The sequence below is a fragment of the Perna viridis genome, chromosome 2 (genome assembly GCF_037379345.1).
Source record: "Perna viridis isolate PV_CMFRI_1.1 ecotype Kerala chromosome 2, ASM3737934v1, whole genome shotgun sequence".
Lineage (NCBI taxonomy): Eukaryota > Metazoa > Mollusca > Bivalvia > Mytilida > Mytilidae > Perna > Perna viridis.
The window spans coordinates 13,504,883-13,515,728 of NC_142446.1; the positions used below are offsets into that span (position 1 = coordinate 13,504,883).

Consider the following 10,846-nt stretch of genomic DNA (forward strand, 5'->3'; position numbering starts at 1 on the left):
CTTATAACCATAATACACACAAATAATGCACTTACAATGCATAGGTCTAGGTTCAGTGTGTTTTTGGTACTACTAGGGGGGTTGCCATTTGACCCGGAAGTGGTTAGTGAGACCATATAGACAAATTTTCCAGTATTGTGGTTTTTTTTCAAAATTTTGTACAGTATTGTACTTACTGGTATTGCAGTTGTGTCTTTAATTGCCATATAAACACACTGCGATCTCCACAACTGTACCAGCTCCACCAAGATCAATAGGCATGTTCACCAACTTGTTTAACTCCTAGAACGTAAGAGATTGAAATTCAGTTCCTCCATACCCCAACTTTTTACTTCCGAGTGCCATATTGCATAACGCTCATTCCGCCGTTCTTTGAAATCGGCAGAATTATAGTTAACTATTTGCCATTTAAAACGTTTTATATAGTTTCTTTACCATAACACGGCAGAAGGTGACTAAACTGAAGAAATTCAAATGACCTACCTGATGAGAAAATCCAGCAATCATGGAAATCCTTTGTAAAAGCAGTTAAAATGAACGTCATATTTGGTTTTTAGCTTTTTGAGGGTGTAATTCCATTTGATAAAAATTTGCGAACCGAACATATCAAATTAACCAAAGAATTGCCTTTACCAACTTAAGTTCGTTTTGTCAAAAACATATTGTATTCCGTAAAATTAGTGACCTAATTCAAGATGGCTGATCATTTTGACAACTGTCTTCATTATAAATGTTTTCTTGGTATTAAACAAATATTTAGGATTTTTACCACTCGATTTCCGGTAGGTTAAACTTCTTTTATGTGAATAAAAGCTTAAAATATGTTAAAACACATGCTTAGCTAATTCACTTTAGCGGTGGCTTTTAACATGTCAGATGCTGGAGGTTAGGATGGCACCAAGTCAGAAAATAGCTTGCCAGACAACCTCTAGTATTGCTGGAGTACAACTTAGTTGTGCAGACATCACTATGCTGTAACTTTGGTCTGTTGACTCCATATGTAGATGATGTATAACCCTTTGTCTAAAGTGACCCTGGACTTTTCAAATAATGAACCAGTGTGTATGGTACGATATGAATGTCACTTGGTACATCTCTGATTAGTACACCTCCAACCAAAACCATTGGATGTTGTACTATTTGGTCTGCTGACAAACTGCATGGGTTGGCTACAAGACATACAATTACAGGCTGCTGCCAGTAGAGCATGGTTCTTCATGTAGTCTATAACTGCAGTAGGTTCTTTGCTAAAGATGTCTTTTGGTGCTAGATCTGTGTAGAAGCTTGCCATGTTTACTGAATGATGGACATGGCAAATTCAATGGTCATTTATAATCAAGTTCCTCATCATGGCTTGTTTTTTTCTGAAACACTTATCTTTAAACATAACATCAAAGACCTCATGAAAATAAATATAATGAAGATCAAAGACATCAAAAAGTTTTAATTAGATACTGATAACTTAATTATCTAAATGATATATGATTATTTAGAACATCAAAGAACTTTGAAATTAAGTGAATTAAAAGAGTTAATAATAAATGATTAAAACAGAAAGTAAAATAAATGACTGTTGAATAAGAATGCTGTCTATTTGTTTATTGATTTCTATTATACCAAACAATGACCATGGTCATCTGAAAAAATAATAGAAGATATTATTGCTAAATAATGTCACATAACCCTCTAACTGTTTATTGTAATGATCATTTAATTTTTTAAACAATGAAACTTGAAACTTTATTTAAGAAAACACTCAGGCGCTTGATAAGCGCTACAGGAGCGAAAATGAAATAATGAATTCACACAAATTTAGAATACAATAAAGTACATGATTGATTAGTATGATATATATCAGATTAGAAGTCCTATAGTATTTTAGTCAAGGAAGCGAAATGAGTACAACACGCCGATTACAAAAAATAAAAAAAGGAAAAAAAAAAAAAAAAAATTCAACTACTTTTTAATTTATCAATTACTTATCCATCAGTCATGTGACCTAGAGGGGTATGGATGAATTAATTAATGAAATTAATTAATTAATGCATATTCATAAATTTAATCATTGCAATAGCAATTTTAACAGTAACAAAATAATAACTTTATCTTGTAGACACACCCAAATAAAAGTTTGCATTACAATTTAAAAAGAAATGTTTGTCTTCATCAATTTGTTGCATAGTTAACATGGATGTTCTTCTCTAGAAATATTTTTGTATCTTAAAATTTGTAATGGAAGATAACAAGTGTTAATATTTTTATTCATATTATTTCATTTTTTGTCTGGTCTGGTATTTTGCAACTATTTATTTCATGTACATCAGTATTATATATCAATTATATCAAGTATATAGGAACTAGGGGCCAAAACCGGAGAGCACTTCTAATCTGGTCAAATTCTTATTCTGTGTCAAATATTTTACAGCAATCAATATTCAGAGCTGCATACTTCAATTACTTGTCCCAAATGTGCTGTTTTCGACCTCTGTGGTTGTTTCAAGCTGTAACTTGCCTTCAGGATCAAAGTACCTTATTCCCCTGCCATGCCCTGATTCATCAAGGGAACTTTCTTACCGTATTTGAACACTGCACAAAATACAGTTCATGTATAATTCATTTTATATCAATATCTCTACATACTCAGTAAATATGTTTCAGTTATACAGCTTAATGAATTCTATCATTACTGCAAATAAATTTAAAAAAAATCTTTTCTTTATATCAGTTGAAGATTTGAGGGACTTTTTTTTTGGCCTTGAAGTGTATTAAGTAAAAACTTTGTATTGGGAAAATTCAGCTTTTGCAGAAAATGTTAAGAAACATTTAATGTGCTAAACACATTTCATTTAACACATTTTCATGACTTTTTATTAAATTTTATGATTAACAAGCAGAAAGTGAAGAGCAGTAATCTTCACTGAGTAAAATTTGCAGAAAATGTCTTTTGTAAAATCTTACAATGTATGTGTATGTACAGATTTTGATCATAGAAATTATATTGGTTTTATTTGAGTTTAATTACAGTGTAGAAAAAAACTTTGTTAAAATAGTTTTTGAATGTACATGTAATTGAATCTTTATTTTGGGTCAGATTTAAAAATTAGTGATAAAGGTAAAAGTGAAACAAAATGGTTCATTCTCACTTAGCCAACATTTTGAAAATTGATAGTCTCATCTGGCCAACATAGGTAATTGGGGTGTTAAAATAACATTTAGAAATATTGTTTTTATAACTGTTTTATTGAGGCCACCCAAAGGGCTACATTTATGTTGGGTAAAATAAAAAAAAATATTAATGATATATTTTTATAAGTATTTATAAAATAACACAAAACATTTTTTAATTATCTTTAAAAAAAATATATAAATATATATATTTCAAATATAAAAATAAAAAAATGTATGTTTAATTTTTAAATTCTGTAAATAAAATTTAATAAAATGAAATGACTGCTATTCTTAATTGAGAATAATTATTATTAATTGATATTAATTAATATAAATTAAAATAAAGATAAGATATGTTCAGCTTGCACCACTGTACTTGACAGATGCATACTCACTATAGCTTGGGATGCTATGGAAGAGTATATAAATGTGGGGCCAACTAGCAGATTTATCATTTCAGTTCTCATGGCTAACGCTCAAGTACACGTAGACTTTCTTGAAAATGGCCGCAGTGGTCATTTGCTCCATAATGGTTACAAATATTCAATAAAAACTAGACGCAACGACCGTTGCTACTGGAGATGCGTCTCACGTCAATGTCCTGCTACTCTGACAACACTAGATAATGTTCCTGTTACCATAAACAACAACCACAACCATGACTCAGATAACATTGGTTTAGCAGCAGCAGCCTTTATTAATAAAGTAAAAAAGCGTTGCAGGGAAGAGGTGTCACCAATACCTTCCATTTTTGATGAGGAGCTTGGTAGTCTTCGTAATAATGAGTTTGACGATGATGTCAATGAGATGATAGAGAAAATTCCGACGTTTGAAAGTTGTAAAGCTGCACTCTACAGAAGCCGTTCTAAGGTGCTACCAAAGCTACCAAAAACTCAGGCTGATATAGACCTCGAAGAAAACTTCAAAAACACACCAGCCGGTGATCGCTTTCTTCTAATAGACAACACCAACAACCAACATCAGCGAATGTTAGTGTTTGCTACAGACAACAACTTGGAATTGTTATGCAACTCACAAACAGTGTTTGGTGATGGCACATTTTATTCATGTCCTGGGATGTTCTATCAGCTATATACATTACATGGATTCGTTGAAAACACAGTATTCCCTTTAGTGTATGCCTTGCTACCAAATAAAACACAGGAAACATATTCAGCGTTCTTCAACTACCTTAAAAATGCCTTTGTAGCCAGGAATTTGAATTTTGCACCAGAATGAGTACTTATGGACTTTGAGACCGCCTCTAGAAATCCCATTACAACAGTATTTCCCAATGTGAGTTTGAAAGGATGTTTTTTTCACTATGCGCAATGTGTTTGGCGGAAAACTCAGAACTGTGGGTTAGCTGTACAATACAAAGAAAATGACAATATAAAGCAACTAGTCCAACGTGCAGCTGTGTTACCCTTAGTTCCTATTCCACAAGTTGAGGATGTGTGGTTCCAAGCTTTGGAAGACAATACCGACAACAATGATGCTGTGACACAGTTCACAGACTATATTACCGAAAAGTGGGTCGAAGGACAGCCGCTCGCATCATGGAACCACTACGACAATAATGGTCCAAGAACTACCAACAATGTTGAGGGCTGGCACAATAAAGTCAACAAACTTTGTCATCATGCACACCCCAATATTTTCCTAGCCATCAAATTGTTTCACAGCATACAGGCATCAAATGAGGCGAAGATTATTCAGATCAGTCAGGTGGTAAGCAGCGTGCCTCTAAAAGAAAATACAGACAAATGGAACACCGACTTCAAATTCTCAAAGAAAGATTTCAACGTGGAGAAATAACATTAATGGAATTTGCAGATAGTGCTTCTCACTTGGTTCACTTAGACTGAATAAACAATTTCACATTGTACTTGTAGTGCTCCTTTATGAACATATTTTTTAAATGTAATAAATTAAATGTAATAACATGCAGACAATTTTTTTATATGAATATAGTGCTGATTATAAAAAAAATACCATTGCTTTAATATAAAAATATGTTGTTATGTGTTATTGCTTGAAATTGTGATTTGGTCAATTATTATTTCTGAAATAAAAAAATATAAATATATATATATATTTATTACTTTTTTCTATCAAACCCCTGCATATTATAAAAAAACCTCAACAAATTGACACATTTACCTTGAATAATTATTATAGTCCGCATGGAAGAGGCCCCAATCAATTAAATAATTGCAGTAAAAACAATTGCAAAGTCTCACCTAGCCTACATGAATTTAATTACCTGTAGGTACCTGAAATACAAAATGTTGGCTAAGTGAGAAGACACCAACAAAATTTGTAACATGTGAATTTGGATACTATTTAACTATTGATCTACATGTCATATAATGTATATGTATCTTTGAAATCAGTATTAAAAATTAACATTCAATTAAAACCATTAAGAAAAATTAAACCAATTCTAAATTATATCGAAAATGCAAATTTATGACTACAGTTTTGTTTTACATCATACAATCTTTTAAATAGACTCTGTGTTCTACTATTTTCTTAAGGATAAAAAACCTCCAGTGATAACAGTATTTTGATTTTCTATATTTTTTATGTATTGGACATTAATCATTCAGACTCTGCAAAGTGGTCACATTAGTATCAGTAAAAAGTTGATTGTTTATCTTACTTTGATGATTCTTTGAGGTACTGTAAACATATTATTTTTTCTATTTTTGCTGTGGACATAAAAGCACGAAAAATGGTACCCACGAAATCAATTATTAATGCTTTATAACTATTAATCATTTTGTGAAACTGTGAATATTGATACTGCGAATATGTTCACTTGACAGAATCCACGAAAATTAATATGTTCACAGTATATGGATCATAGGCAAAGGTCTTAAAGCAGAACTTCCTTTAACTTTATGTATAGTTCCAAATTTTGTACAGTATTTTGTCCAAACAAGTAGTGTCAATAAACTGTAAACTCCAATGTTAAAGTGTGTCAAAAACTAACATATTGTGCACACTTGCCACAAGTTATCATAGTGCAGCTTCATGTGCTTCGTAATGTTCCTTATTGTTAGGTTGCCCTTGTTTTAAAGATATAACATACTTTCATTTTAATTGTTTGCAGTTTTAGTAGTAGTTCTGGATTGTACTCTGAGCACCATACACAGACATGGCAGTTAAAGTTCATATAGTTTACTGGTGAGTTTGAAAAGTGTTGCATTAATCAGCTAAGGAAATCTTTAGATATGGATATCAATTCTACTGACATTTGATGGCCATTACCATTCTCTTTTGCTTCCCCTTCACCTTGCAAGTTTGTTATTTATGACTTTCTTGTGTGTTTTGGCTATTCAGATATCTGTAGCACCACTAATGTTCAAACAGTTTACACTATAAAGCACCTGTTTCAACAAACAAGCCTCTGACCTTTGTATGAAGCATAAAGCTTTGTGATTGAAACTTTCAAAACTGTGAGGCATTTCATTTTAAGTATCATAATGACCTTACCTCTGTGTGTTTGGAGGCTTGTTGCTGTCCATTTATAGTTTCAATCTATACTATAATATCTAGTTAAAATATTATTGAACTAGACTTATCGCCTTGCATTATCAGTGCCATTACCTATAACAACATGGCAGTGGATCATTAACAAAGTCTTTACTTGAGTAAAAATAGCTCTGTCCCTCATATGCAAAGTTTAAACTCATGTTATTACTTTTGGTTATAAGCATCTGCTTCTTTTTTTAATGTATTTATATCAGTTCAATATTTTAAAATAAAAGAAAAAAGCAGAAATTATTAACATAATCTGCATGGTTCAGCACTATAATCATTACTTTAATTCAATTTTTCTATGTAGAAAACTTCGTAGTAGAATTGCACATTTGTGAATGCTCTTTTTTGTAAAAAATTAGGTTACTGTAATATTTCGTAGCAAATTAACTGTGAAAAGGTGTGTTTTAATTTTTTTACTTATCTTTTTTACAGTGGAGCATGAGGTTACGAGCCCAAGGCAAGTTTTTGTTTTTTATACCCCAACTCAATGAGTGGATGGTATTTTTTTTGTATGTTAGAATCACTCTGTCCATCTGTCAGTCTTTTGAACCATCAATCCCTCCGAATTTTTTTGCTTCTAATTGGTGGATTAATTTCAAATTTGGTTTGTGGCATTATATATATGTACATAGGGCATACTTTGTAAGTGATGCTGGATGCTGTTTGATATTAACTCCCTGATTCGTTTTCCTTATATAGAAAAATGAAGAAAATTTTTAATCACAAAAATCTTGGCTCCCAATGAATGGATTGATTTCAAATTTGATGTGTGGCTTTACATAGATGGGGCATTTTAAAGGGTTTTGTGATGCTTTTTGATATCAACTTCCAGTGAAAGTGGGTGTATACCTTGCAGGATGACACATACAACTAAATTTGTTGATATAGCAGTAACATTAATTACACTAGTATTCAGTACACTTAAATACATGTAACAATGTATTTAAATAACTATAAAAGAGGAGTGATTCAAGAAGATATAGGAACAGATATATTTAGAAGCATGTTGAAACTGATATTTGTAAAACAAATGAAATCACCAAATTTTTCAGAAATTTGTCATTTATTGGTTTATTGTAGTAGTTGAACATTAAATCACTTCACACTTCTTACCTTTTCAAAAAAAAAAAATTGCAATGCTTTACATAGTAAGAAAGGATTTAAAATGTATTACTTACGTTTTTTTTTTTTTTTTCAGTTCCGGAAGATAAAAGAGGAACTTGCTCGTAATTTCCCTGGCAAATTGGAAATCGTAAGTTCTTGAAAATAAAAAATATATTACAAAATGGAGCTTATAGTCATAAATTGTCTGTTTTGACACGTATCCTTTCAAAATTTAATTTATGAAAGTAAAACTTTAAAAAATGGCCAGTTTGACTATTTTGAGAATATGTATGAATAAACTTGATTTTGCTATACATCCAAATAAACTGATAACTATCCAGGACATAGCTGCCTCTATTACTACTATGTTTTAAGTGTGTGAATCTGTAAGAATCAGGCAAAATTGAAAAATAATGAATCAGGAAAAAACACATGAATTTGACAATGTGGGACATAGTTGTGGTGTATATAAGACCAATTGGTAGTCTGAGTGTCAGAGGATGCAGAAGAGTGAGTTCAAAGGTATAATTGTAGTTCATTTCTCATAACTTATACCTCAAATTATCAGTTCTTGCACTTAAATGCCATTTCTGCATTTCAGATAACATTTTGAATAAGATTTTTGTGTTTTTGTCCATGATTCCCCAACTTGGCATACCTGTATACCTTTGGAACAGGTGGCAGGAGATTCATTGACAGTTTCATGTTTTTAACTAAAAAACCTCCCACAAATCTTACACTTTTATGTAAGAGATTGTAAATTTTTCATTGATTTTGTGGGAGTCTCCCCCCTAATGGGAAAGGTTAATAGGTGTGCCTGATTCTTACAGCGAATTGCACTTTATATTTACTTTATCATGACTTTTCTTTAATTGTGAATTAAAATTAACTGATTGGGAGTACAATGTAACATGTTCTTCAAATTGCTGTAAAGAATCTAGATTTTCAGTGTAACAAATGGTGATTGAAAATTCATCATTGACCACTCCTTCAGATGCAATACAGTTATCTTCCAATTCATCCTTTCATTATTGGTGTGTTATACCCCCGTGCAAAATATAGTGATAGGGGTGCCTGCCCGTCATTCCTTTCTTCCTTCCATTACAGAGGGGACCCATCTCTTATCCATTACTCCTCCTATACCACTTAATGGAATTGAATAAAACTTTCACAAGATCCTTATTGTATGTTCCCATTTTGCACCTCTTATTTTAGATTTTGATCCTAAACAATTTTGGGTTTCACATGGCAAAACATGGACATTGTCATCTGTGAATATGGAGACATGTGGGTGGGTGGGGGCATCTCTTATCCATTACTCATCCTATACCACTGAATGTAATTGAATGATACTTTCACAGAATCAATATTACATGTTCTCGTTTCTCATTGTGCACCTCATATTTTAGATTTTGATCTAAATCAATAAGGAGAGCAATAGGTGTATGTTATAGTGTATAGGTGTCATATGACAAAAGGGAGACTAGGATTAATTTTTGGAGGTTGTGAACTGAACCGATTAGGAATTATGGGCCAAAAAAGGGACATTAATTTTTTTTGGTGTGCAACCTCTTTTTTAATTATTTATTATGGATATTGAGTCAAATTAGGCAAATGTTTGAATAGAAATTTTAAAGTTTTTTGAACAGTTTCAATCTGTATAAGAATCTTGAAGCCTGTACTGTACAGTCAAAGTGAAACTTCTCAATAAACAAGTATTAAAGTGGACAGAGATACCTATCACAAGAAACAAACTACATGAAACACTTACAGAGAAGTAATTCATAACACCAATGGCAGAAAGATTGAAAGCAGTAGGGAGATACAATTTGAATGTCTTTTATTTTTTAACATCAGTTAACAAAACTGTGTATCAAATCAAGATTTTTAATGTCAGAATTTTTTTTTAAATGTTTCAGACTGGTGAAGGTACACCCAATTCAACAGGTTACCTTGAGGTTACAGTGAATGGACAATTAATTCACAGCAAAAAGGTCAGATTTACTTGAGGTTCTTTCAGCAGGGAATACATCAACTAGAAATATGTTGACCTTGATGGTTCATTGAAGTTATATTCCAGGCTAAAGTTTTTGGGTATACAGGAATCATTGTGTCTCTAAGTTGTTGGTATGCCATTGTGTGAAGAAAGCACTACTCCCAAACTATTTTTTCATTTTGGATGGATTTTTGTTAATTAACCCTGTGCAGGTCAGGGTCTCAAAAGAATAACCTGCAGCAGCACTAAGCTTGTTTTAAAGGTGACTTAATTACTAGTCTCGTGGACCAGGGTATTCTGTCCATAGAGCAACTGGGTTGTGTGCCCCAGGTGGTGGGATGGGGTTCCCCTTGCTTGCTGCATGCTGGGGTTGTCAGGCCATAATATGGAAAACTTGACCACAAACCTTAGTGGTGCATCATGTTGGGGAAAATGCCATGTTCCTCCCACATTAGAGAACCCTGCTGTGGTATTGGACAGGAAGAGGAGCCTTGGCTTTGCTACATGAGGCTAAATTGCCAAACCATACCCACCTCCACAATTTCTAGTGGCAATAGAAACTCATCAACCCTTATCCTTGTGCCCCATCCCAATTTTAGCTCACCTGATCTAAAAGGCCATGTAAGCTTTCCTCATCACTTGGCATCAGCCGTTGTTGTCGTTTTCTGTTGTTAACTTTTAAAATCTTCTCCTGAAACCTATGAACAGAATTTAATAAAACTAAGTGACAATCACTCTTGGCATGTGTACTCCCAAAATTGTATACGTTACGGTCTTTGCCAAAAAAAAACATGGTGGCTGATACTAAAAATAGAACATAGGAGTATCACCATATATTTTTGGTTATATCTCAAAAACCATAACAGATAAAAGAAATCTGAGACATCTGAGGCTTTTTGACGCGAAGAGATCTATCTTCCTTGAAATTCTAAGATAATCAACATACTAATTTTGGAGTTATTGCCCTTTTTTTGCTAATTTACTTTTTTGAGGCAGTTTTTGCCTAATTTTTAGAAAACGAAAGCATAT

The 10,846-nt window shown here is 32.5% G+C and overlaps 1 protein-coding gene across 1 annotated transcript; it reads left to right on the forward strand.

The window, feature by feature from the left end:
• The first annotated feature begins 3,529 nt into the window (after nt 1–3,529).
• On the forward strand, nt 3,530–5,544 carry LOC148623715 (uncharacterized). Its single transcript, XM_088565761.1, has one exon. It carries the CDS (start codon nt 3,580–3,582, stop codon nt 4,405–4,407), a length of 828 nt encoding a protein of 275 aa, XP_088421887.1. The 5' UTR covers nt 3,530–3,579; the 3' UTR covers nt 4,408–5,544.
• The last annotated feature ends 5,302 nt before the right edge of the window (nt 5,545–10,846 follow it).